Here is a 27,550-nt window from a genome sequence, read left to right as displayed (position 1 = left end):
TCCTTTACAAGGGATCTTTTTGAGTTGTAATTTTTTTTTGTTATGTTTAGTTCTATATATTATGACATTTGAGACATGGCTTGTCTGTATTTTTTGGGTTGGGGGGTTAGGGTAATTAAACCACATATTTCAAAATGGCTTGAATAATGTTCTTCCTTGTAACCAAACTTATGTCATCAGTTCAACAGGTTTCAACATAAGATAGAGACACACAATCCTTCAAGTACTATAACTTTAATAATCTACACTGTTGTAAAAGTATTAATATTTCAATGATCTATTAGAAGGTATTTTTGACCATATTCCAAATAGATTGATAGTTTTAAAAAGTACATTTTTAAAACCATCTTTATTAATTATCTTTCATTTTAATAGTTTTATGCCAAAAAACCTCGGCCCGCAAGCCCATGTCATGGGTCCTGGCGGTTAAGTACAAGGACAAGAGGGATGTCCTTGTACTAACCAACATTCACACCAAGACCAGTTCTCCTGCCCAAGTGCGAGGTACCACTACCACTGTTAACAAGCCAGACTGCATCCAAGGAGGTTGATTGACGATATCCCGGTGGGTCAGTTCTTAAGGGCGATACGGATATGCTCCACGGATCAACTTTTTGAGACACGTGGGGAGGATCTACGCAACAGATTTCAAACTAGGAAATATACAGAAAGATCAATTGAAAAGGCATACAGACGGGCAAGACAATCTAGACGCTCTGACTTGTTACTTGATAAAATGTAAGAATACCACAGAGGACATTCGATTTATTACAACATTTAACAAGAAAAGTAGGGAGATTACCAATGTTTTGTCCAAACATTGGGACATTCTAAAATTAGACCCACAACTAAGGGATAAATTGAAAGAACATCCAAGCATTACCTTTAGGAGAGCTAAGAATTTAAAAGACCACCTAGAACAGAGCCATTATGTGGTACGCCTCCCCAATCCCTTTGGATCTAGAGGCCCTCGCTGGGGTAACAAACAATGTGGGAAGTGCGTGGCCTGTGTCAATATGGATAGGAGTGAGATTTTCTGGGATGCCACACATCAAAAGGAATTCAAAATCACCTACCCCATTGACTGTACCACGACAGGGGTGATATATTGGGCTATCTGCCCCTGTAATAAAATATATGTAGAAATGACCTCCCACCAGTTCAAAAAAAGCATCCGCGAGCAAGTGCTGTCAATTGAATCTGCCAGGGATATCATAGATGTGGAATTACTTACAACTATACCTAGGCATTTCAAGGCAGCACATGATTACGATGGTTCTGGGTTGCGCTTCCGGGGGATTGACCATGTGAAGATCTCCCCGAGAGAAGGCAACTGGAAGAGATTACTAGCCCAACGAGAGACAAGTTGGATTTATAGTTTGAAATCTATGGCCCCGCTAGGGTTAAATGACAATAATAGCTTTGCTCCGTTCTTATAGAATCTCCCTTTTGCTTCGATGAATCAGGATCATCTTGAACCACCAGGTAGGACTGGCTTTTTAATTGATGTATTATATTGTTTTAACAGTTAATGTGCATTGTCAGTTTTTTTTTCTTTTGTTTAAATATTAGCCATACTATGAGAAGGTATGATGGTTCTCTATATATACTTATGTGCCATATTTCTCCTTTCTTATAGTTACCTTACAGTAGTCTCTTGTTGTCAACTTCGTTATGCAACTGTACAGCCACCGGGATAGCAGGATCAGATGAATTATTATTGAGGTCATGGTGCCTGCATGAAGAAATGGATGCTTCAGAACCTACCAGTCATCCATGGATTTTTAATTTCATCCTTTATGCGAACTGTAACATTTCCATATCTCTGATTTAGTCCACCTCACTTGCATACCAACTTTCCAACAACCACTACATAATCTTTTCTGTGAGACACCTATTGGTAAAAAGTACCCTTTCTACCACTTAAAATGTTCGTACAGGGGTGCTCTTTCTGAAATGGGGTCACTTCTTGTTTTTTTTTCTGGGGACCTCAGGAAATTTTGTAAATGAGACATGGCAGCTAAAATGCCTGCTGTGCGCCAAAACAGCAGGCTCCGAGCACATATTGGGTGTTCGCAAAATGGGGAGAAAATGGGTAACATATACTGGGGTGCATTTTCTCCTTTACCCCCTTGTAAAAGTGAAAAATTGGGGTCTATTAGTAATTTTTCATTTTTACAAATGTGTGCTTTGAAATCCTCTCTCTAGTATTTCTGCCTTCTGTGAGACACCTGTTTGGTAAAAAGTGCCCTTTCCACCACTTAAAATGTTCGTACAGGGGTGCTCTTTCCAAAATGGGGTCACTTCTTTTTTTTTTTTATTTCTGGGGACCTCAGAATTTTTTTTAAATGCGACATGGCAGCTAAAATCCATGTTTGCCAATTCAGGCCTGCTGTGCACCAAAGCAGCAGGCCCCGAGCACATATGGGGTGTTCACAAAATAGGGAGAAAATGGGAAACATATACTGGGATGCATTTTCTCCTTTAACCCCTTGTGAAAGTGAAAAATTGGGGTCTGCTAGTAATTTTTCATTTTTACAAATGTGTGCTTTGAAATCCTCTCTAGTATTTGTTTTCTGTGAGACACCTGTTTAGTAAAAAGTACCCTTTCCACCACTTAAAATGTTCATACAGGGGTGCTCTTTCCTAAATGGGGTCATTTCTTGAGGTTTTTTATTGATGGGGACCAATGCGACATGGCAGCTAAAATCCATGTTTGCTAATTCACGCCTGCAAAAGCCCTATTTTGAACTTTGCCTCTAAAGGCCTGCTGTGCGCCAAAACAGCAGGCTCCGAGCACATATGGGGTGTTCACAAAATGGGGAGAAAATGGGGAACTTATACTGGGGTGCATTTTCTCCTTTAACCCCTTGTGAAAGTGAAAAATTGGGGTCTGCTAGAAATTTTTCATTTTTTTAAATGTGCTTTGAAATCCTCTCTCTAGTATTTCTGTCTTCTGTCAGACATCTGTTTGGTAAAAAGTACCCTTTCCACCACTTAAAATGTTCGTACAGGGGTGCTCTTTCCGAAACGGGTCACTTCTTGAGGTTTATTTTTATTTCTGGGGACCTCAGGACATTTTTTAAATGCAACATGGCAGCTAAAATCCATGTTTGCTAATTCAGGCCTGCAAAAACCATATTCTGCACTTTACCTCTAAAGACCTGCTGTGCGCCAAAACAGCGAGCTCCGAGCACATATGGGGTGCTAAAATCCATGTTTGCCAATTCAGGCCTGCAAAAGCCATATTTTGCACTTTGCCTCTAAAGGCCTGCTGTGCGCCAAAACAGCAGGCTCCGAGCACATATGGGGTGTTTTCAAAATGGGGAGAAAATGGGGAACATATACTGGGGTGCATTTTCTCATTTAACCTCTTGTGAAAGTGAACAATTGGGGTCTGCTAGTAATTTTTCATTTTTACAAATGTGTGCTTTGAAATCCTCTCTCTAGTATTTCTGTCTTCTGTGAGACACCTGTTTGGTAAAATGTACCCTTTCCACCACTTAAAATGTTCGTACAGGGGTGCTCTTTCCGAAATGGGGTCACTTCTTGGGGTTTTTCATTTCTGGGGACCTCAGGATGTGACATTGCAGCTAAAATCCATGTCTGTTTATTCAAGCCTGCAAAAACATATTTTGCACTTGGCCTCTAGAGGCCTGCTGTGCACCAATACAGCAAGCTACGAGCAAATATGGGGTGATCGCAAAATGGGGAGAAAATGGGTAACATATACTGGGGTGCATTTTCTCCTTTAACCTCTTGTGAAAGTGAAAAATTGGGGTCTGCTAGTAATTTTCACAAATGTGTGCTTTATAATGCTTCTCTCAAGTAATTCTGCCTTCTGACTCCTGTTTGCTAAAAAGTACCCTTTCCTCCACTTAAAATGTTTGTATGGGGTTGCTCTTTCCGAATTGGGGTCACTTCTTGGGGGTTTTAATTTTTGGGAACCTCAGGAATGTATTTAATGCAACATGGCACCTAAAATCCATGTCTGTCAATACAGGTCAGCAAAATCCATATTTAGCGGTTTGTATCTAGAGCCCTGCCATGCACCCATACATCATTTTTTGAGCACATATGGGGTGTTGGCATATTCGGGAGGAAATAGGGAACAAAATGTGGGGTGCATTTTGTCCTGTTACCCCTTTTGAAAGTGAAAAGTCCGTTTTTATTTTCACAGCCAAACGTTTCCTAATTTTGTGAAACGCCTAATGGGACTAAGTGCTCACTACACAACTTGAAACATTCCTTGAGGGGTGTCGTTTTTGGAATGGGGTCAATTTTGGGGGGTTTCCACTCTAGTGCCACCTTAGGGTGTCTTCATATGCGACATAGCTCGCAATTACCATTCTAGCTAAATCCTCTTTCATAACCACCATATGGTGCTCCTTCCAATCTGAAGCCTGCCGTGCGGCCATACATCATTTTTTTTAGCACATATGGGGTGTTGGCGTATTCAGGGGGAAATGAGGAACAAAATGTGGGGTGCATTTTATACTTTTACTCTTTGTGAAAGTGAAATATGTGGGTGTAAAGCAACTTTTTCGGGGAAAAATTATAATTTTTCATTTTCACAGCCAAGCGTTTCCTAATTTTCTCAGGGGCGGCATTCAGGCTGTTAGTGCCCAGGCCGCTCTGCCTTCTTCTCACATAACGCCTCCCTAGCCTGTTGCTTGGCCCGCCCTGTAAGCCCCTTGCGTCATCCAGTGTACTTGCCGAGATCCAATGAGTGAGCAGTTCACTGCCGGGCCCGGCATGCGCACTGTGATGACCATTGTGGGCAGCGGCATCTCTACATGTAGTGCTCGTGCACCGGCAGGATCTCGGCCAGTACACTGGATGACGCAAGGTGCTTACAGGGCAGGCCAAGCAACATGCTAAGGAGGGGTTATGTGAGAAGGTAGAGCGGTCTGGGCACTTACAGCCTGAATGCCGCCCCTGGGCACTTGTAAGCCCTAATATGCATATGAATAAAACAGCGTTTTTGCCTCTGGTGAACTTCAGAACAAAACAAAGGTGCCATTTGACTCATGTATAGTTATGCTACAACGCTTTGTAATCGGTGTATAATGTCAAATTGTAGCGACTCCCTTTAAAGGGGTTGTCTCATCATAGACAATAGGGGCATATTGCTAGGACATGCCCCCATTGTCTTATAGGTACGGGTAACACATCTGTATCGGGAACTGAGCCCCGCAAGGTGGTGGCTGGACGACTCTGGTCTGGCCACCACCAAGCCAGCTCCTCATAGAAGTGAATGGAAGCACACCGCACATGACCAGCCACCGCTCCCATTCACTTCTATGGGCTGATAGCTCGACTATTTTCATCTGCCCCATAGAAAATGGAGGACGGCTGCGCATGCACTTTCAAGGCTCTATTCTCTATATAGGTGCGGGAATGGAGGGCGGCTGCGCATGCACTTTCAGGGCTCTATTCTCTATATAGGTGCGGGAATGGAGGGCAGCTGCGCATGCACTTTCAAGGCTCTATTCTCTATATAGGTGCGGGAATGGAGGGCGGCTGTGCATGCACTTTCGGGGCTCTATTCTCTATATAGGTGCGGGAATGGAGGGCGGCTGTGCATGCACTTTAGGGGCTCTATTTTCTATATAGGTGCAGGAATGGAGGGCGGCTGTGCATGCACTTTCGGGGCTCTATTCTCTATATAGGTGCGGGATAGGAGGGCTGCTGTGCATGCACTTTCGGGGCTCTATTCTCTATATAGGTGCGGGATAGGAGGGCTGCTGCGCATGCACTTTCGGGGCTCTATTCTCTATATAGGCACAGGAATCTATTCTCTATATAGGCACAGGAATGGAGGGCGGCTGCGCATGCACTTTCAAGACTCTATTCTCTATATAGGCGCAGGAATGGAGGGCGGCTGCGCATGCACTTTCAAGACTCTATTCTCTATATAGGTGCGGGAATGGAGGGCGGCTGTGCATGCACTTTAGGGGCTCTATTTTCTATATAGGTGCGGGAATGGAGGGCGGCTGTGCATGCACTTTCGGGGCTCTATTCTCCATATAGGTGCGGATCCAGCGGTGGGACCCACACCTATAAGACAACAGGGGCATATCCTAGCTCCTGCTTGGTCCAAGTTTACAGGGCTTATACCCGATGGTACCCTATACTCTTCTGGGAGGGGCTGCTGTATACCGCTCCACTCTAGATTATAGTCTGCTCCATACTTCTGCTCTGAAACAGCCTAGATTACTCTCAGCAGGGATAATATGAGATTAAGCCCTGGCCCGCTCATGAAGCGGCATAGAAAAACCGCGCAGGATTGGGGGCGGGGCAGAGGACGCGCGCACGCAGGACTAGGGGCGGGGCAGGGGACGCCAGACGCCGTCAGCTACCGCCGCAGTGCATTCTGGGAACGTCCCCGCCTTTTATCCAGTATAATAATACTACGGGACTGCGCCGAGGAGAAGTTTCCGCGTGTCCCAGGGGAACTGCCCGTTACCACTCGCTACTATAATGCGCTTTGTCCGTTGGGTTTGCAGCAGCCACACCCACTTTTTCTTACAAGTTGCCGCAGCAGGGGGAGGGGGGGATATCACGTGACAGGTCAGGTTCTCTTTGGGCGTGGCTGCCTTGCGCGTCTGTGGCAACCGGCGGTAGGCGGGGTGGGGGTAGTAGTAACTAGCGGCCAGTGAGTGCGGGGAGGCCGGAGTGCGGGCAGCATGGACGAGTTTCAGACAACGGAGGAGGTGAGCGCCTCAGAGGTGTCCGACAATAACTTCCCGTGCGGCGGCCGGTCGTGTACATGTGGCAGCGGTGTGTGACGTAATGCCGTGGCTTTGTGTGCAGGGCTCATAGACTGCAGAGTCTACACATCCAGCCCGGGTGCAGGCAGATGGAACCGCATAGTGTGACTGCTGTCCAGCTGCCAATGCGTTACAGTGCAGAGGACCCCTGCCCGTGTTACAGCTGGGGTCTGCTATATTATATGTCCGACCCATTGCTTTCTAAATAACTAGAACTGTCAGAAGTTATGATCATTTGGGATCTGGGCGCTGAGACCCTCGCTGATCACTAGAAAGAAGTGCTACAGGAGTGTCCATTGCAATGAGTGGTCCTAGAGGACTAGCCTGTCCCTCTGAGGATAGTATAGCCATGCTCAGCATATGAGTGAGTGGATGCTGCACCAAAGGAACCTCTTATGATCTGAAATCCTCTCCAGTTTCATGATATTGATTCTCAGGATAGGTCATCAGTATCACAATGGTGGGGTCCAGCTTCCGGCACCGTTGCCCATCAGTTATTGGAAGGGGTTGCAGAGAGTCAACCTGCATCTACATCATAGTGGCGGTACGGGGTATTTACAGCATCCTCTGTCATTCAGGTGCAAAGTTGTCATTTCCCTGCACTGCCATTTGGACCCCACCATTCTGGCACTGATGACCTATCATGAGGATTGGTCAACAATATAATGAAACCAGACAACCCCTTTAAAAGGGTTTGCTGAGATTTTTATACTGATGACCTATCTTCTGGATAGGTCATCAGTAGGGGTCTGACACCTGGGACCCCCACCAATCAGCTGTTTGGGAAGGCACCATTGACTTAAATAGGGCTGAGCTGCTCTTAGGCCATGTGACTGATGAACGTGTGGTCACTGGACTAGGAAAAGCTTAGGCTGCAGCCCTCATGGGCTCATCAGCCGGGGTGCTGAGTGTCAGACCCCACTGATCAGATATTGAGGACCTATCCTGAGTAGGCTTGAGCGAATTTACTTTTAGATCATAGATCCAAAGTTGACTTGTTCAGTATCCGTACAGCATTAAAATGTATGGGCTCTGTGGAGCCAAATTCGTTTTCGCCCACAGTTGTGTGAGACTTTGGCGAATGACTTCAGAATTCCTATCTGCGTATTCAAAAACAATTTAAAATAAAAATCCAAAGCAGGCTTTGGTACCGAGGTGCCCCCCAGTACCAATGCCGACTTTGGATTCCTATTTTAAAATGTTTTTAATGGATTTCTATCACCAGAAATGCCTAAATTAAGCTAGCTGACATTGGTGATGTGCTAATGTCAGCTGAACCTCACTAGCCTATTCCTACTTTTATCTATGCCCCCGTTACGCCAGAAATCTAACTTTTATAATATGCTAATTAGCCTATGGGAGCATCTGTCTGCCAGCCCTGTGCTCTGGTGACATCTTGCACCGTTCAGTATTCCGCGCAAGCGTGGTGAGTGAAAGACGCTCGCAGGCTGCCAGCTTCCTCACCGCACCTGCACCTAATACTGAACGGCACAGGCACAAGATTTATCATCCACTCAGAGTCGGCAGGAGGATGCGAGCGCCGCCTGGCCCTGTCAATCAAGACCTGGAGGGAGACGACAAAGTTGTCTCTAGGAGCAAGAACAACGAGGTTTCCAGCAGGAAGTTCCGCTGCCCAATCTGGAAATCCGTATGCAAACGGATAGCATTTGTAGATGGATCTGGATGCGGCTCCGTCTTAAAAATGCATTGCAATACCGGATCTGTCTCCCTGGTGTCCGAAATACCGGACATTTTTACCACATTTTTAAAGGTCTGAGCATGCGCAGACTGGAAAACCGGATCCATTTTTCCAGAACACTGGATCCGGCATTCCGGCAAGTGTTCTTGAATTTTGGCTGGAGAAAATACTGCAGAATGCTGTGATATTTTCTCCGGCCAAATACCGTAAGAGTGACTGAACTGAAGACATCCTGATGCATACTGAACGGATTGCTCTCCATTCAGAATGCATTTGGATAAAACTGATCAGTTATTTTCCGGTATTGAGCCCCTAGGACAGAACTCAGTGCCGGAAAAGAATAACGCTAGTGTGAAAGTACCCTTAGTTAGGTTCAGCTGACAGTAGCACATCGCCAATGTCAGCCAGTTTAATTTAAAGGGTTTCTGTCACCAGAAATATCTAAATACGCAGATAGGAATAGCATAGTAATTCAATGAACTTTGGCTACATGGAGCCAATACATTTTAATGCTGTACAGAAACTGCATTAAAACTAAAGTTTTTGAACAAATCGACTTCAGAATGATGCGAAGGTCGATTCGCTCAAGCCTAGTTCTGAGGATAGGTCATCAGTCATTCATCATGAATGATGGAATACGCTACTATTGGCACATGTGGCATCACGGACAGGTAGGTATAAGGATTTGGCTGCACCTTTGCCATTTCAGACAAGTTGTTTTAATGTAGTGTCAGTGTTTGGCCTCCTGCACACGAACGTGTGCTGGCCGTTGCCGTATTGCGGATCCGCAATACACAGGCGCCATTCCGTGGGTATTCCGCATAACGGATATGGACCCATTCACTTTAATGGGCTCGCAAATCCGGAGATGGGGAATGAAAGCGCGGAACGAAACCCTACAGAAGCACTACAGAGTGGTTTCGTCCCGTACTTCCGTTCCGCAAAAAGATGGAACATGTCCTATTTTTTGCTGAACGGGCAGATCGCGGACCTATTAAAGAGAATGGGTCTGCGATCAACTGCGGCTGCCCCACGGGCGGTGTTCGTGCATTCCAGCCCGTAATTTGCAGGGTGCACATGTTCGTGTGCAGGAGGCCTTTCCTGTAGCAACCAGATTCCCCCTTTTTTAGGATTAGAAAGAAGTGTTGTGATTGGTTGCTAATGACAACACTGGCACATTTCTGCTTCTCCTGCGTCATGCTGCCATCCCTGGCTGTATCTGACTCCATGGCTACACATACTGTACATGGCGTGTGCTTTGTTGACAGTTGCTATGGAGATGATGGAGCAGCTTTTCAGGGCTGTACATCTCCAGCTTGTCATGCTAAAAGAATTGGCAGATTGTAATTGTAAGAAAAAGGAAGTTATTCTTAATCCTTGGCAGGGTGTCTTATTACACTCCCAACCTGCTTCATGTAAATGCTGGTGGTCACACCTCCAGGGTAACCGATGGGACATATCGCTGGCCATGACCCCATCACTGCAGACTGCACTGGACTCATACATAGTAGCACTGTATGGGCAGAAGGAGAGTGGTGGGACCTACAGGGCTGCTGCCTCCTAGGACTTGTCACCTTGAGAAAGGTATTTTGATGTCATTCTTTTAGTTAAAGGGGTTGTCCCACGAAAAATATTCTAGTTTTCAAACCAGCACCTAGATCTGAATACTTTTGTAATTGCCTGTAATTAAAAATTTTGCTCAGCCACTGAGTTAAGCCGAATGCACGCAGCCAAGAGCGGTCCGTGGTATGCCGGGCTGGATTCCTGTTCAGAGCAGGAGCGCTGCTATTACTGTAGTGCAGCGGCGACATGAAGCACACAGCGTCATAGCAACCAATGACGCCGTGCGCTCCTGCTCTGAACAAGAGTCCAGCCCGGCATACCACGGACCGCTCTCGGCCACGGAAGACGGCCGTGTGCATTCGGCCTTACTCAAATCTGTATTTCTTTGTCCTGCTCACTGCTCATTTTCATCCTTCAACTGCCTCCTGAGCTGTGATAGGGAGAGCATGGACACGCCCCCTGAGCTGTGATAGGGAGAGCTGAGACACGCCTCCTGATGCTGTAGCATAGAGGACACGCCCCCTGAGCTGTCTACTTCATATAAATCTAGCAGAGCAATGAATGAGGAGGTTTCTGGATCCATGTGAGGTACAGGGCTGGTTCTAGCTTTGTTAGGCTACATGCACATGACTGTAGGTTTGTGGTCCGCAAATTGCCTTTTTTTTTTTTTATTGCAGGGCTACGGAACGGACATACTGATGCGGACAGCACACGGTGTGCTGTCTGCATTTTTGTGGACCCATTGACATGAATGGGTCTTCATCCTATCCGTAAAAAAAAAACGGACACGGAAACAATCAATGTTCGTGTGCATGTAGCCTTAGAAAGAGGTTGTCATGTACTGTATGATGTCGGATTTTCAATTTTTATTCTGGATATCCTTTTAATCAATAATCATTCACTTGTATATGGGGAAAACTTCAAAACTGAGTCCATGTCTTTACCTGTAGGGTACCCATTTTTATTTGAGGTTTAAAGGGGTTATTTAGAAAAATACATTGACTTAGGACGCCCAGAATCCCCACCGATCAGCAGTTAGGAGAGGTCAGGTGCTTCCTAGGCCACGTGACCTCAATGTACATCGGTCACATGGCTAGGGGCAGCTCGGCCCCATTGAAGTGAATGGGGCTGAGCTGCAGTACTAGGCACAGTCGCTGTATGGCACCATGCTTGATGAGCTGCCGGGAGCCGGCTGCGCTCACTAGAGCTCCGTTGAGTGCGGCGGCTCCCTGTATCAGCTGATTGGTGGGGCACAGGGACTCAGGTCATCAATATAATTTCCCGGATAACCCCTTTAAATGTTTGATTCTTAAAGGGGTTGTCTGAGATGAGTAAGAATGTTGCCTATCGTCAGGAAATGGTGTAAACCATATATGTCCAATAAGTGCGGGTTCCACCTCTGGGATCCTATCTCCAGAACAGGGCCCTTGAATTGGATTTAGGATTTCTGGAAGTAGCAGAGCCAGCACTTCCCTGATTTCAGAACTGCCACAGCGGTGAATGGAGGGTGGCTCTTAGGGCTGAGAGAAGCGCGCTTCAGATCATAGATTCCAAGTCGCTTTGGTCAAAACTTAGTTTGAATGCTGTACGGAGATTCATCTCCGTACATCATTCAAATGTATGGGCTCCGGCGAGGTGTAATTCGCCATCTCTTCGAAGTCATGTGAGACTTCAGTGAATAACTTCAGCCGTCGATTATTCAGCGTAAATAATTTTAAAACTTGAATCCAAAGTCGGCTTCAAGTTTTACATTTGTTTTCAAGTTTAAAATTCGAAGTCTGAAGTTATTCATGAGATAAAGAATTTCACCTCGCCAGAGGCTGTACGGAGACTGATCTCCGTACAGCATTCAAACGAATCTAGTATCCGAAGCTCGCTTAGCTCAACACTAGTGGCTGTGCATGTGCAGTTCCATCTCTGGGACTCTATCCTGTCTGACATTTAAGGCATATCCTAATGGGAAAACCCATATTGCTCCAGCACTGCCCTCTGGTGGTCCACACCGGTCTTGCAGCAATGATGTTTTATATAGCATTAACATGACTGCTGCACCCAGTCATGGCCAATGGTTAATGTACATGATGGGAGATTTAATGGGTAAGATCGCTTTAACAGTCAGTGTTTGGTCAGTGATTGTGAGTCAAAACCAGGAGTGAAGCCTCCACATACAGTAGGTATAAGGGTCCATGCACACGTCCGTATGTGTTTCGCGGATCCAAAAATTGCAGATCTGCAAAACACGGACACTGGCAATGTGCATTCCGCATTTTGCGGCCGCACATGACCAGCGCTCTCATAGAAAATGCCTTTTCTTGTTCGCAATTGCTAACAAGAATAGGACATGTTCTATTTTTTTACGGATGCGGACAGCACATTCTGGCCCCTATGAAAATGAATGGGTCTGCACCTGTTCTGCAAAATTGCGGAACAGGTGCGGACGAATGGACCCTAATTGAAAGATGTGCACCTGTTCAGTGTTTTTGACCTGGTTTTGGCTCACAATCACTGACCAAACACTGACTGTGAAAGAGGCCAAACTAATGGTATTTGTTCACTTTACACCTTGTCCTGCTGGTAGGCAATTTTCTTAAATTCGGACAACCCTATTTAGCTACTGTTACACCTAAAAGCCAACAGCATGAGACTCTTCAGTTCTCTCTTCTCTTCCCAGTCTTGAAGGAAATGTCGCCAAAATTTTTATCTGCAAGTTAAAACCACATAGCAACCCATCTCCTTTTTTTTTCGTATCTGTTCCTATTTTCTGACTGCAGATGTTTAAATTCTATTTCTTGAACATGGTTATCGGGTCGGCCTTCTTGCCCGAGCTGTTCCTAACAGACTTTACAGAGCCTTCAGGCCTCTTTCACATGAGCGATATGGATTGTTTCAGGATCTGTTGAGGGAAAAACTGACGGGTTTTCACACAAGTTCAATCCGTTTTGAATATAGATAGTGACATGGAAAATTGGAAATATCATAAAAAATGTATTAAACATAAAAACGTGATTTAAACAGGTAATTTTCCGATGACACTTTCCCTTTAAGGCTTTATTAACATCACCGTTCAGCCTTTTCTGAGAACAGAGAGGGCGCAATAACTGAGCCGAACGGAGCCTACGGACCCCATAGACTATAATGGGGTCCGTTAGGTTTACACTCAGAAGATAATTTTGGAGCGGAGACAAAAGTTGTGCGTGCAGGACTTTTGTCTCCACTCCAAAATCATGTTCTGAGCGGAAACCTAAAGGACCCCATTATAGTCTATGGGGTCCTAAGGCTCAGTTATGTGCTGAATCCGTCCTTTCCGTTTTCCTTCCCCTAAACGGGGCAGGAGAACGGAAAGGCTGAACTGTGACGTGAACGAGGCCTAAGTCAAAACCATTTTCCCTTAGCTTTGACAGAGTTTATAGAGCACTTGTGCAAAACCTGTGCCCCGGGGGGGCGGCATGGTGACCGTTTATGAATATTTTAGCCATCGTCTTCTACAGACCACTTGGCAATGGAGAAAGATGCAGCAGCCATGGCCTCGATAGAGTAGCTACAGTGTATAGTGCCATGATGCCATCCCAAACCGCCAGCAGTACTTTCAAGTAGCCGGCAGTGAGTTTCAAATGATGATTTTCTTACTGCATTCTGAGGAGGCAGGAGTATGAAAAACGTTCTTTTATCCTCCGTCCGTGCTATTTTCCAGTCAGGCTTGAAGTCAAGGTAACCGCGCCCCCTTCCCTGCCCCTTTGCTGTGACTGACAGCCGGCAGTCGGGCATAAGCGCTGTCAGTCGCAGAGAAGGGGGCGTGGTTACTGTGACTTGAAGCAAGGAGGCCGCTGCCCCCCTGACTTTAAGCCTGACTGGAAAATATCGCGGACGGAGGATAAAAGAACGTTTTTCATACTTCTGCCTCATCAGAATGCAGTAAGAAAATCATCCTTCGAAACTCACTGCCGGCTACTCTCAGGTACTGCTGGCGGTTTGGGATGTCTTTTGCCGTTGACAGGTCCCCTTTAAGCAGGACTACATTGTCCTAAAGCTCATCCATATTGCATGCCCCCTTTTCGTTGACAGATGTGATGCAGTTCTATAGACTCTGTAGGAGATGTAAGGTTACTTTGTGGAATCATGTCCCTTACTTGTTAGCATTATATACAGCTTTACCGAAATTTTGTTATAGTTATGTACATTGTGTAAAAACCGGACCATACGGGGCCTTGTCTGTACTGTAGGTGTGAAGTTCATACACCTGCATACTGTCCTCCTCAGTGAGACTCTCCTAGCTTTACCCTCGTGTAGTGGGCACAGGCCAACAGGTTACCGGGGGAAGGCCCGTTCTGAGTATACGGAGGATATACATACTGTTTAGAGTTCACTCCATCTTTATTGGGAGGAGGCGTGGGGGTGACCAGAACATGACGGTTTGTCGTATGCCTTCCCATGTTGAGCTTTATTCTGTAATGGTTTTCTTTCTTTTGCAGTCCTCATTTGTTGTAGATGAAGTGAGCAACATCATTAAAGAGGTCAGTCCACACCATTCAGTAACTGCTCGGCTGTCTATTGACTTGTATAAAAGCTTGTGTGATGCTTGAATTCTACGTCTTCTATCATCTTAATTTAGTCAGTAGAAAGTGCCATCGGAGGAAATGCTTACCAGCACAACAAAGTCAATCAGTGGACTACCAATGTCGTGGAGCAAACTCTGAGCCAACTTACAAAACTGGGGAAGCCATTCAAATACATCGGTACGTGGCAAAAGCCCAGGGTGGCTTATATTTTGTTGCTGGCAACTTACCCTTTTGGGCCCTTTGTCATTTGACTTCAGGAGGCTCAATAGAATAAGGTTTCTAAAAGCAAGCTGTGTTCTCTGAGAGATATGATAGATCGAGAAATATAAATATATTTATATTTCTCGATCTATTATACTACTGTATACAGCTCTTGTGTCAAGTGTAATGGAAACTAACTTTCGTTTTTATGCCACTACTTTATTTTTTTATTATTCTTGGTAGTCTATAGACTACCTCCAGTTTTATAAACTGTCTGTTTCTCTGCAGAGATCTTCTCCCTGTAATATGTTTATTGCACATTTTTCTCCATCCAGTTACTTGTGTGATCATGCAAAAGAATGGTGCCGGTCTTCATACAGCGAGTTCTTGTTTTTGGGATAACTCAACGGATGGTAAGTGTCATGGCATGTTTGTAAGACTCCTGAGAGAGGGACCTTTTTAGAAGCTGGATGAGATTGATAATGTTATACAGTCCCTATTGTTACCTGCAAAAAATCCACATACTGACACTTGTGTCCTTCTGAGATGATGGCACAGTGCTCTGCTGATCTGTCCTTCTGAGATGATGGCACAGTGCTCTGCTGATCTGTCCTTCTGAGATGACGGCACAGTGCTCCGCTGATCTGCTCTCCCTCTGAGGTGATGGCACAGTGCTCTGCTGATCTGTCCTTCTGAGATGATGGCACAGTGCTCTGCTGATCTGTTCTCCCTCTGAGGTGATGGCACAGTGCTCCGCTGATCTGCTCTCCCTCTGAGGTGATGGCACAGTGCTCTGCTGATCTGTCCTTCTGAGATGATGGCACAGTGCTCTGCTGATCTGTCCTTCTGAGATGATGGCACAGTGCTCTGCTGATCTGTCCTTCTGAGATGATGGCACAGTGCTCTGCTGATCTGTCCTTCTGAGATGATGGCACAGTGCTCTGCTGATCTGTCCTTCTGAGATGATGGCACAGTGCTCTGCTGATCTGTTCTCCCTCTGAGGTGATGGCACAGTGCTCTGCTGATCTGTCCCTCTGAGGTGACGGCACAGTGCTCTGCTGATCTGCTCTCCCTCTGAGGTGACGGCACAGTGCTCCGCTGATCTGCTCTCCCTCTGAGGTGATGGCACAGTGCTCCGCTGATCTGCTCTCCCTCTGAGGTGATGGCACAGTGCTCCGCTGATCTGCTCTCCCTCTGAGGTGATGGCACAGTGCTCCGCTGATCTGCTCTCCCTCTGAGGTGATGGCACAGTGCTCCGCTGATCTGCTCTCCCTCTGAGGTGATGGCACAGTGCTCCGCTGATCTGCTCTCCCTCTGAGGTGATGGCACAGTGCTCTGCTGATCTGCTCTCCCTCTGAGGTGATGGCACAGTGCTCTGCTGATCTGCTCTCCCTCTGAGGTGATGGCACAGTGCTCCGCTGATCTGCTCTCCCTCTGAGGTGATGGCACAGTGCTCTGCTGATCTGCTCTCCATCAGTTGAACTCAGAACAGCAATGACAACTCTGCAGTGCAATGCATTTCCCAACAGCCCTGCTTGTTTAGCATCTGTAGTAAGCTTACTTGGACTGTCCATAGTAACTTTGCCTAGTCAAGCTGTTAAGGGTATGACAGTAAAATATGATACCTGCATGCAAGAAGGGAGAGGGTGCTCTATCTCTATCTATCTCCTCCTCCCTCATTGTCCTTCAAGTTGAAATAATTGAGATTATTTTTTTTATTATTTTTGCCATAATCGCCTAGCCCTACACTGAGCGTGTAAAACTTCTGGATGTCGCATACTTTTTCCCAGCAAGTAACTTATGGCATGTTCACATCAGCGCTATTATTACTGTTGTTCTGCTCCATTATAATTATATAATAAAAATAATGGAAGTGCTGGATTTTGCACATAACTGACAGCAACGGAGCCAAACAGATCCCATTGACTATGATGGGGTCCGTTCAGTTTCCATTTGGGAGAACGTTTATTTAGCACGTGCAGGACTTTTCTCTCCACTGTATGTCAGAAGGCTTTAACGGAGCCTGCAATTCGGATGTGAACATGCCCCTCTAGAATACAGATGTTTACATGTGAATGCATTATCCACGAGGTTTATTCTCAGTCTTGTTTCTTTGCAGGAAGCTGTACTGTGAGATGGGAGAACAAGACGATGTACTGTATAGTCAGTGCCTTTGGACTTGCAATTTGACAATTTTCTTCTTTGTTCCAGTCATTAAATAATTTTATCATTCTATATGTATTTTACGTTGTACACACTTTGGAATGTATTGTGTTTTGTCTTTATTTTTGTTTTTGTCATCACAGTGTCACAATGAACACTTTTTTTTCTTTTTCTTTCCATGAATTGAGCCTCTATGTAATTTGAGGTGCTATAACCTGAAAGTGCCACTATAAAACCTTTTAAAGGGAACCTGTCACTGGGATTTTGGGTATAGACCTGAGGACGTGGGCTGCTAGATGGCCGCTAGCACATCCGCAAAATCCATTCCCCATAGCTCTGTGTGCTTTTATTGAGTCAAAAAACCGATTTTATAGATATGCAAATGAGGCAAGTAAGAAGCCCAAGGAGCTGTTACTAACGTTTCCGGAGCCCAGCCACTCCCACTGTGAAGGAGCCCAGCACTGCCCTGCATCCTGCGAATCTCCTCCTTGCTCCCTGACGTCATAAAGTTAGAGCGCCGTAATCTTCTGATGCGCGAGCTAGTGCATGCACATTGTCGGCATAGTGTTCCTTCCCTGTGCTGGCATCAGCCTCGGGGAACGAACTGCGCATTCGCCAGCTCGCGCATCGCAAGATTATGGTGCTTTAGCTTTGTGACGACGACGGGGGGGGGAGATTTGGATAATGCGGTGCTGGGCTCCTTCACAGTGGCTCAGAGTCAGAGAATGCTGGACTCATCTCTGAAGCATGGAGGAGACAGGAGTCATCTAAGGTTCATTTACATATCTATAAAATCAGTTTTTATACACAATAAAAGCACACAGAGCTATGGGGACTGGGTATTGTGGATGTGCTAGCGGCCATCTAGCAACGCATGTCCTCAGCTCTATACACAAAATCCCGGTGACAGGTTCCCTTTAAGTCATACCTCTGATACACTAATTATCACCTCTTATTTTAGCTAGTACAAAATAAATTATTGGTTGAAACATTTTATACATTTTATGTTTAGTTATTAGTGTGAGGTGCTGACTATGCTGAATGAGAATTGCTTGCTTTTCAACTTAGTAGCACAGCAAAGTGTCCTTTGCCAAAAACAATGGAATGAGTGACTTGGTGTGTGGCCATTACTTTGATAGTTGTGACGTTGAATACCTTTTGTGTTAATAAATACAGAAGTATTAAGGGAGTGATACCTTTTATAGGCTAACCAGAAAAAAACATATTGCAAGCTTTCAGTGCACAAAGGCTTCTTCAGGCAGGATTACAAAGGGAAGACAGAAACGGGCACACTACTTATAGGGTGTTACACCAAAATATGTACATGGAGGGGATGCATAATTAAAGGGGTGTATGTTTCTAACCAAATGTAAGGCTGGTTTCACACGGGCGTTGCGGAAAAATGTGCGGGTGCGTTGCGGAAACACCCGCGATTTTTCCGCGCGAGTGCAAAACATTGTCATGCGTTTTGCACTCGCGTGAGAAAAATCGCGCATGTTTGGTACCCAAACCCGAACTTCTTCAAAGAAGTTCGGGCTTGGGATTGATGTTCTGTAGATTCTATTATTTTCCCTTATAACATGGTTATAAGGGAAAATAATAGCATTCTGAATACAGAATGCTTAGTATAATAGCGCTGGAAGGGTTAAAAAAATAATAAAAACGTTAACTCACCTTATCCCCATGATCGTGTAGTTCCCGGTCGGTCTGTTCTTTAGCTGTGGGCTTGGGCTGAATGACCTTTGGTGATGTCAGATCACATGCTCCAATCACATGGTCCATCACCATGGTGATGGAGCATGTGATCTGACATCACCACAGGTCCTTTAGTCACAGCTAAAGAAGAGACCGACCGGGAACTAGGCGATCATGGGGATAAGGTGAGTTAACTTTTTTATTATTTTTAACCCTTCCAGCACTATTATACTAAGCATTCTGTAGTCAGAATGCTATTATTTTCCCTTATAACCATGTTATAAGGGAAAATAATACAGTGAATAGACTGTCACCTAGAACCCATGCGTGGAAATCGCACCGCATCCGCACTTGCTTGCGGATGCTTGCGATTTTCACGCAACCACATTCATTTCTATGGGACCTGCGTTACGTGAAAAACGCAGAATATAGAACATGCTGCGATTTTCACGCAACGCATAAGTGTTGCGTGAAAATCACCGCTCATGTGCACAGCCCCATAGAAATGAATGGGTCAGGATTCAGTGCGGGTGCAATGCGTTCAACTCACGCATCGCACCCGCACGGAAATCTCGCCCGTGTGAAAGGGGCCTAAGGGGTTTACAATGCACTTCACTTCATCTGCAGTGGCTCCTTTCTCAGATTTCACTGAGGGTCACATGACCTATGATGTCAGCTTCTCTCCCTGCTCTGATGATGTCTGGTACACAAGCCTCAGGAGCAGGCCTGTCTGTGCATGAGATGTCACCATGCTGGCCACCCCCACTGCATTGGCCGAGCTGCTGTCCCCTTCCCACTGGATTCTTCAGGAAAGAATAACCCCTTCTACTATCAACAGCACAGGTTTAGAGCTGGAGGCTTTGCTGAGAAACTGCAGGCAGGGAGGAGACAAATGCCAGGCACAGGATCTACCCTCCTCATTCTGCAGACACAGCTGACATATTGGAGGAGTTCTGCAGAGCATTGCACAAGGACAGGTAGGGGGAAGATCCTGTGTGTATCAGCAGTGTCATTGTACAGCTGGGACTCGTAGTATCCCCGCAGTCAGACATTTCACTCAGGGCAGAACTTTTATTTACTCCCTTTGCAGAGCAGGGGCCATCTTTTTTGATGCCCACAAATATTCATGAGGAAAGCCTCAGAGATTGTTATTGCAGGTAAACAAAGGGCCAAAAGAGAACTATTGAAATGCGTTTTTTTTTTTCCCCCCCCTAAAAACTTCCTTAGTTTATGTACATGTTGCTGACATCAGATTTACAGTGCTTTAATTTTTATTTATTTTTTCTGAACTGAGAAAACCCCTTTAAGATGACGCCGAGCAACAAGTGGACATGGTTAGAGACTGTGGATTGGGAGGCGTGAATTTTGATTAGTGGGTCATAAAACCAGGGGTGAGGTTCAGGTCATCACTTAATGACTGATCGTACGGTAGTCATCATTTTAAATTTCCTAGTTTTCCTCTCTCATTCTTAAAATAGCTTTTGAGAACTAAAACCTTTAAGTCGTCCATGCAGTGTCCTGGTCCAAATAAACGGATTCCCGCTGTTGTATTGGCCTTGTGGTTTATTAGATTACAGTTTCTGTACAGTCTGCCCAATATAAATTTCTCCATTAGGATACCTTGTATAAAGTATCATGTACACCACATGGCAGGTTTCACATTGTCTCCACTGACCATGTCCACTTGTTGATCAGCCTTATCTTAATTATGCGTCCTCCCATGTACATGTTTTGCTGTAACATCCTAGAAGTGTTGTGCCTGTGAGGCTGGTGTAGCGCTACGACACAACAGTAGCAAAAAATTAATCCAAGATGGATTTTTCTGTTACTCACAGTGTGACACCATAGACTATCATTATAAAAATTGTCGCGCGGCATATGTTGCAGTGTCGTGCAACACGTTGTCATGTAGCCTTAGCCTTACTCAGTCTTGCATTTGTAAAACACCTGAAGAAGGAGCCTTTGTGCTCTGAAAGCTTGCAATGTTTTCACAAGAGCATTGCTGCCTTCTGACTAGGGTTGTTTCGGGTATCGAACTTTCAATACCCAGTCTAAACTTTTGTCCCGGGATTTGCCTTTTATCGATAGATAACAGGCTGCACTACTGCACAGGCCAGTATCGGACACCATAAGTGCGCTGCTCTCAGCGCGGCCATGTTCCCTCAGCAGCACAGGGGAGAAGGAAGCAGTCCCTCCCGCTGCCACTGATGAGGGGCTGTGGCCACTGCGCCACCAATGATAACTAACATTTAATACATTAAAAATACAAGCGGCAGAAACACATTGCCGGCACCCAACCTCTGACAGGGCGCTGCGATCCACGGCAATTAACCCCTTGGGTGTCGGCAATGTGGTTTTTGCCGCCGGCTGTATTTTGTATATTAAACGTTTAATTATCATTGGTGACACAGTGCGCCCCACCCCCTCCACAGTATTAAAATCGTTGGTGGCAGTGGCCACAGAGTCTCCTCACCTCCTCTCATTGGTGGCAGTGGCAGTTGTGATCGTAGCCCCAGCAGTGTAATCCTGGGGCTCCGATCGGTTACCATAGCAGCCAGGACGCTACTGAAGCCCTGGCTGCCATGGTCGGCTCCCTGTTGCTGTGTGCGCAGGGCAGCAGGGACAGTGTAAGATCCTATTCACCCTAATAGAGCTCTATTAGGGTGAATAGGACAAGGGATTAAAAGATCCTAGGTTCTACCCTCATGGGGGGAAATAGTTATTAAATAAACAGAAAAAAATTAAAATACGCCAAAATAGTATAAATTACCCTTTCCCAATTTTACTTATGCAATATTTTAATTTGTTTATATATTTTATATCGCCATGTCCGAAAAGTCAAAAATATAAAAAAAAAAAATCTTATGCGGTGAACACTGTAATTCTGCAATTTGCGGAACTCCACTGACAGAGTGTAATATAACTGCCTATTCTTGTCTGCAAAGTGCTGTCCGCATCTTTTGTGGCCCTGTTGAAGTGAATGGGTCCACATCCAAGACGCAAAAACTGCGGCTCAGGTGCAGAACAAAACCACGGCCGTGTGCATGTAGCCTTAGGCTACTTTCACACATGTTTTGTGCAGATCCATCTTGTATCTGCACAGACGGATTTGCACCGATAATGCTTGTATCCGTTAATAACGGATCCGTCTTGACTTACTTTGAAAGTCAATGGGGGATGGATCCGTTTTTAATTGCACCATATTGTCAGTGAAAAACGGATCCGTCCCCATTGACTTACATTGTAAGTCTAGACGCATCCGTTTGGCTCCGCATAGTCGGACGGTCTCCAAAACGCTGCAAGCTGTGTTTTAGTGACATCTAAAAAAACGCAACTGAGACCAAATGCAGCCAAATTGCTGCATTCTGAATGGATCTTTATCCATTCAGAATGCATTGGGGCTGAACTGATCAGTTTTGGGCCGCTTGTGAGAGCCCTTAAACGCCAGTGTGAAAGTATAGCCTTACTCCGCCCAGTAGGTTAAGGAGCCTTGGGCAAGAGAGTGTAGGGCAGCATGAGGATGGAGCCCAAACACCACAGACTGAAAAGCCAAAGCTCAGACAATCCTAATGACATACAGCCTTGGGTGTGGTCCCGTATTGGTAAAATCCAATGCCTATGTATAGGAAAGCCATTATACTATAGTAGAATTAAAGGCTATGTACACCTTTTGGGGCAATTTTTTTTTTTTTTTACTGATTGCATTGTACTCAGTTTGAGAAATTATAAAAAAAAAAAAAAAAAAAAAAAATTGTCTTTATTCAAAATATAGAGCCTTTTTTTTTTCTGTACAGGGCTGAGATGCCCTAATAGCAGGATCTGAATTTTCTCTGGCTGCTGATTTCTGTTATAAACCTTCAATATAGCTCAGTTCTTATTTTACTGATAAGAATGTGGGTAAAATAAGCGTTTATTAGGATTAAGGTTTATTAGGTGATGGCACAAAACAATAGTAAAGTGTGATTTACACGGCTAGACAAATGTTTAACCCTTTGGAGACAGAATAGATCAATATTTTTAATAAAGACCAATGGAAAAAATGATTTCTAGCCAAAACTAGTAAAATCCAATCATCATAATAAAAAAAAAAAGCCTACAGGCGTGTACATAGCCTTTTAATACTAATCTGAAGCATAACACAACAAGCCTGAATTCCATACATGATCCATTCATACCAAACCACAGAAGGAGATTCAAAGCTGTGTTCTTGTCTGGGATCAAGGCTCATCTCACCTCAATCTTGAGCCTGACTACATAAACTCCCCCTGGAGTGCCAGCAGGGCCATTTTATCTGCAGTCATCAGCTGGAGCCTGGAGGGAGTGGGTCATAGTGTTACTCTGGCCCCACACTACCTCTTAGCATCAAGCCCCCTTGGGCAGCTGCTGGAAGGAACTTTGCCAGGGTCTGCAGAGCCTGGGCACAGGATGCAAATGGAGGGAGAGCTGCCCATGTTGGATTTGACCTCGGCTTGCACAGGTAAACAACTTTTACTAGGAACCCTCTGAATCTTCATATGGCGCTTTTCTTTTTTCTTTTATCAGCGCAAAGAAAGGCCTCATGCACACAGCCGTTGTTGTGGTCCGCATCCGACCCGTTTTTTGCGGCTTGGATGCGGACCCGTTCACTTCAATTGGGCCGCAAAAGATGTGGACAGCACTCCGTATGCTGTCCGCATCTGTTGCTCCCTTCCGTGGTCAGCAAAAAAAATATTCTTTATTTTTGCAGACAAGAATAGTCAGTTATATTAATGGCTGTCCGTGCCGCTCCGCAAATTGCGGAACGAACACAGACGCCATCCGTGTTTTGCGGACCGCAAAACACACAACGGTAGTGTGCATGAGGCCAAACCCTGACCTGCATTTTCTGTCCTGTACAGAGAGAGGAAAAACACTAAGGCCTCTTTCAGACGGGCATTGTGGGAAAAGGTGCGGGTGTGTTGCGGGAACATGCATGATTTTTCCGCGCGAGTGCAAAACATTGTAATGCGTTTTGCACTCGCGTGAGAAAAATCGGCATGTTTGGTACCCAAACTTCTTCACAGAAGTTTTGGCTTGGGATCAGTGTTCTGTAGATTTGATTCTGAATACAGAATGCATAGTAAAATAGCGCTGGAGAGGTTAAAAAAAATAATTAAAAAAATGGAATCACCTTAATCCACTTGCTCGCGCAGCCCGGCATCTCTTCTGTCTGTCTTCTGTGCTGTGTGCAGGAACAGGACCTGTGGTGACGTCAGTCCGGTCCTCACATGATCCATCACCATGGTAAAAGATCACGTGATGACCGGCGTGACGTCACCACAGGTCCTGTTCCTCCACACAGCAAAGAAAGAAGACAAGGAGATGCCGGCTGCGTGAGCAAGTGGATTAAGGTGAGTTAAATTATTTTTTTAACCCCTCCAGCGCTAGTTTACTATGCATTCTGCATTCAGAATGTTATTATTTTCCCTTATAACCATGTTATAAGGGAAAATAATAAAGATAGGGTCTCCATCCCGATTGTCTCCTAGTAACCGTGTGTGAAAATCGCACCGCATCCGCACTTTCTTGCAGATGCTTGTGATTTTAACACAACCCCATTCATTTCTATGAGGCCTGCGTTACATGAAAAACGCACAAAATAGAGCATGCTGCGATTTTCACGCAACGCACAAGTGATGCGTGAAAAACACCACTCGTGTGCACAGTCCCATAGAAATGAATGGGTCGGGATTCAGTGCGGGTGCAATGCGTTCAACTCGCGCATCGCATCCGTGCCGAATACTCGCCCGTGTGAAAGGGGCCTAAAGGTGGAGGATGGGTAGGGGTCTTTTACCCCACCGGGTGGACACTATTGAGGGCTTCTATTGTGGAGCCCTCATTAGAACAGACTTTTGCTTGAGTAAAAAAAACAACTCCCTTCATCCACTTGAACGTGCATATGACTCGCGCTACTCACTGGATGTGCAGGAGAGGACCTGCGACCCCAGCATGACTACATATTGCAGGTCCTGCTGCATCCACTTCACTAGAGTTTTTCTTTTTTGTTACACAAGACAAGCAGAATAATAGTGTGGGGGTACTAAGCATACTGGGGGGCCACTAAAGGCAGCCTCAATAATACTGTGGGCAACTAATAGGGACATTCAAAATACTAGGGGCCACTAAAGAGGTATTAATCATACTGATGGCACTATGGAGGGGGCAGGAATTTGATGGCCAGGGGGCACGGCAGGGGTTGCGATAAAAAAAAAAAGGCAACTGCATTCATCTGTTTTTAATGTCCAAAAATGAATAAAATGTGAGGAAATGGCTGCAAAATGGTAGAAAAATGCCTATGGGGACTGCTCATAGCAGAGTACTGTACACCATGATGTATGTGAAAAACATAATGTTCCAATGGCCCCTGAGCTGTTCTATGATGTTATGGGCAGACGCTATACCTCAAACCTGGTCCTGATGACCCAAAACTCTGCCATTATGACTGTACCAGAAAGAGAAATCCATTCCATTACGGTGCATTCACACGACTATGTATTTTGCTGTCTGCAAAAAACACGGATGACGCCCGTATGATGTCCATGTTGCATCAGCATTTTTTGCTGACCCATAGCAATGAATGGGTCTGTGTGTGATTAGCAAAAAATGCAGATCAGATTCAGACCATAAATACAGTCATGTGCATGAGTCCTTAATATATTTATTATATCATCAGAAAAAGTACTGGAAAGTGGCCCTAATGGTGTAGGTGGGGCAACACAAGTGGATAGGGCCAATACATAGCAGGGTCAGTAATACCACAGTGCAGCAGTAGAAGCTGGCCATGTGTGGCGGCCATTAAAACAGCTGTCACGGTCTGTCCTCCTCTAATTGTCTCTAATATGGAAATGGAGCAGGGGGCTTAGGAGGAGAGATGTTGGCTACACCACCAAGCCAGCTCTACCTTCAGCATGCTGCCTGGACTTTCTCTAATAATGACCGCTATAGTTTGCCCAGTAGTATCTACCTGCCTAGTGGTGGTGAGAAGGACTCAGGTGGCCCTATGGGCATCGGGCCACCGATGCAATTCCTGTAGGGTCTATGAGTAGTCCACCCCTGCTGGGCATAAAAAGGTGTACAAATGAAGCCCCATGTATCAGGAAAACAGGGTGAAGCTGCTACATCTACAGGGTAGGAAATACCTTGGTATCAAGGCTATTTGTAGCACTACTGACCTCTCTACCCTGGTATCTACAGTCCACAGGGGCTGAGGGGCCTCCAGATGCCATAGACTGTGGCAGACCAGGTTTAGAGGAGGAGATATATTGTAAATCACAATAGCATCAGGGACAGAAACATTCTAAGAACACACATAGGAGGGCAGCAGTCCCCTGGTATACAGGTGCCTCAGGATGACGTATGCACTCCGGATGGGGTGATGTCACTGGGAGCTGTCCCTCCTCCTTGGTGCTGATTGCTAGTGTCCTCCTCTATACACCTGGCACAGAGAGGAGGGGGCTGATCTAGCACTAGCATGCTCTGGCCTGGCATCTTAGGTGGCCTCTCCTTGGCACAATGACGGGCTCCTCATACTGACCGCTGGCTACTTGGAGTCCTCATCATGCCCTGCCCTCAGCCTCAGCTGCCGGCCATCTCCTGCCTCAGCCTGCTCACGCTGCTGCTCTGCTGGGATGTCGGGGGCTGCAGAAGGGTCTCCCCGGGCTCCCCTGCTCCACAGCTGACGGATCTCAGGTCCCAGATCTCCGGGGTGGAGGAACTGCTGGAAGAATTCCGCAAGCAGCTGCAGCAGGGGGAGGACTGGCCGCAGGACGGGCACCGGCACAGACTGCACGGTAACGGCCGGGAGGAGGAGGAGGAGGAGGCGGCGGCTATGCAACAGCAGCTGCAGGAGGTGGCCGTGCGGCCCTCAGGGGACTCCGGGGAGGACCTGTGCAACTTCAGCCGGCAGGAGGACTACATCATCCGCACCAAGGACTCGCTGGAGGCCGGAGCCACCTTCCTGAAGGCCCCCGGCGAGGTGGACAGCTGGAAGCAGTGCCTGGAGGACTGCTGCTCCCAGCCCCGGTGCTCGGCCGCCGTGGTGGAGAGCTCAGGCCGAGGCTTCAGCTGCTTCCTCTTTGACTGTAGCCACCATGGGCACAACGTGTGCCAGTTCTCTCCACACAGGGACTACACCAGCTTCACCCTTACCGGCCGCAATGCTTCCTGGGCTTCTCTGCGCACGGTGGCCAGCAGCTTGGGTAAGAGGACATCACCTCTGGTCCCATCCCCAGGACCCCCTGCCAAGTCATCAGTATAATGCTGCTATAACATGTCCATATAAGGTGCCACATTTTCACTCACCCATTTACCTAAGACAGCTGAGTGCCCTGTTCACAGGTGCCTGGTGAACCTTGCCACCTATGGCCATTTACCCCTTTTGCACCATAATATCATAGTAGGACAGGGAAGTGAGGAGGGTCCTACACCTTGACATACTATATAGAGAACCAGTCACCTGATTTGGGGCCACTGGACCACCAGCGTCCTGTTAAGCAGAAGGGGTTTAGGGTCCTAAACCTGCCCATAACAAACCCATTGTCATACCCCACTCTGACGATGTGCGGAGGTCGGCCAGGATAGCAGCACGAGTTTAGTGGTTGCTTTGGAGCCGTGCTGGATCCGCCTCTCATCAGGTGCACTGGGTGGGGTCATTAGTTTAAATAGCACACTGCCCAGTGCCCTGAGCGGATTATACTGTTCATTTGGTCTGGGAAGCTTGGAGGGAAGGTTGGCTGTCAGTTCCTGCTCTCAGAGATAAGTGTCATTTCTAGTTTGGTTGTTTGTGTCTTCTATTCCATCCAGGTTCTGTGCAAGCAGACTGCTCCTATCTCCCCACTTCACCATCTTAGGGAGTTCAGGGTTTTGTCAGCCCAGGCTGGAGG

General features: G+C 46.1%; 2 protein-coding genes across 2 annotated transcripts in view; both read left to right on the top strand.

Annotated features, from left to right (window-relative positions):
• Positions 1-6,559: 6,559 nt before the first annotated feature.
• DYNLT1 (dynein light chain Tctex-type 1) lies at positions 6,560-17,283 on the top strand. The gene is made up of 5 exons (XM_044290579.1): positions 6,560-6,716; positions 14,505-14,546; positions 14,645-14,768; positions 15,128-15,205; positions 16,912-17,283. The coding sequence occupies exons 1-5, from the start codon at positions 6,690-6,692 to the stop codon at positions 16,980-16,982; spliced, it is 342 nt and encodes a 113-aa protein (XP_044146514.1). The 5' UTR covers positions 6,560-6,689; the 3' UTR covers positions 16,983-17,283.
• An 8,780-nt stretch (positions 17,284-26,063) lies between these two features.
• LRP11 (LDL receptor related protein 11) overlaps positions 26,064-27,550 on the top strand; it is a 43,187-nt gene continuing 41,700 nt past the window's right edge. The window contains exon 1 of the mRNA XM_044290828.1: positions 26,064-26,866. Coding sequence (XP_044146763.1) covers positions 26,227-26,866 — 640 coding nt within the window. The 5' untranslated portion in view covers positions 26,064-26,226. The remainder of the gene's footprint in view (positions 26,867-27,550) is intronic.

The sequence above is a fragment of the Bufo gargarizans genome, chromosome 4 (assembly GCF_014858855.1).
Source record: "Bufo gargarizans isolate SCDJY-AF-19 chromosome 4, ASM1485885v1, whole genome shotgun sequence".
NCBI lineage: Eukaryota > Metazoa > Chordata > Amphibia > Anura > Bufonidae > Bufo > Bufo gargarizans.
This window is presented reverse-complemented; position numbering and strand designations above follow the sequence as displayed.

Excerpts from the sequence above, each read along its gene's own strand:
- DYNLT1 (XM_044290579.1), top strand. The coding sequence starts at position 6,690 with ATGGACGAGTTTCAGACAACGGAGGAG. Across the intron at positions 6,717-14,504 it reads AGTTTCAGACAACGGAGGAG|TCCTCATTTGTTGTAGATGA; the intron begins GTGAGCGCCTCA and ends TTTCTTTTGCAG. Across the intron at positions 14,769-15,127 it reads GAAGCCATTCAAATACATCG|TTACTTGTGTGATCATGCAA; the intron begins GTACGTGGCAAA and ends TTCTCCATCCAG.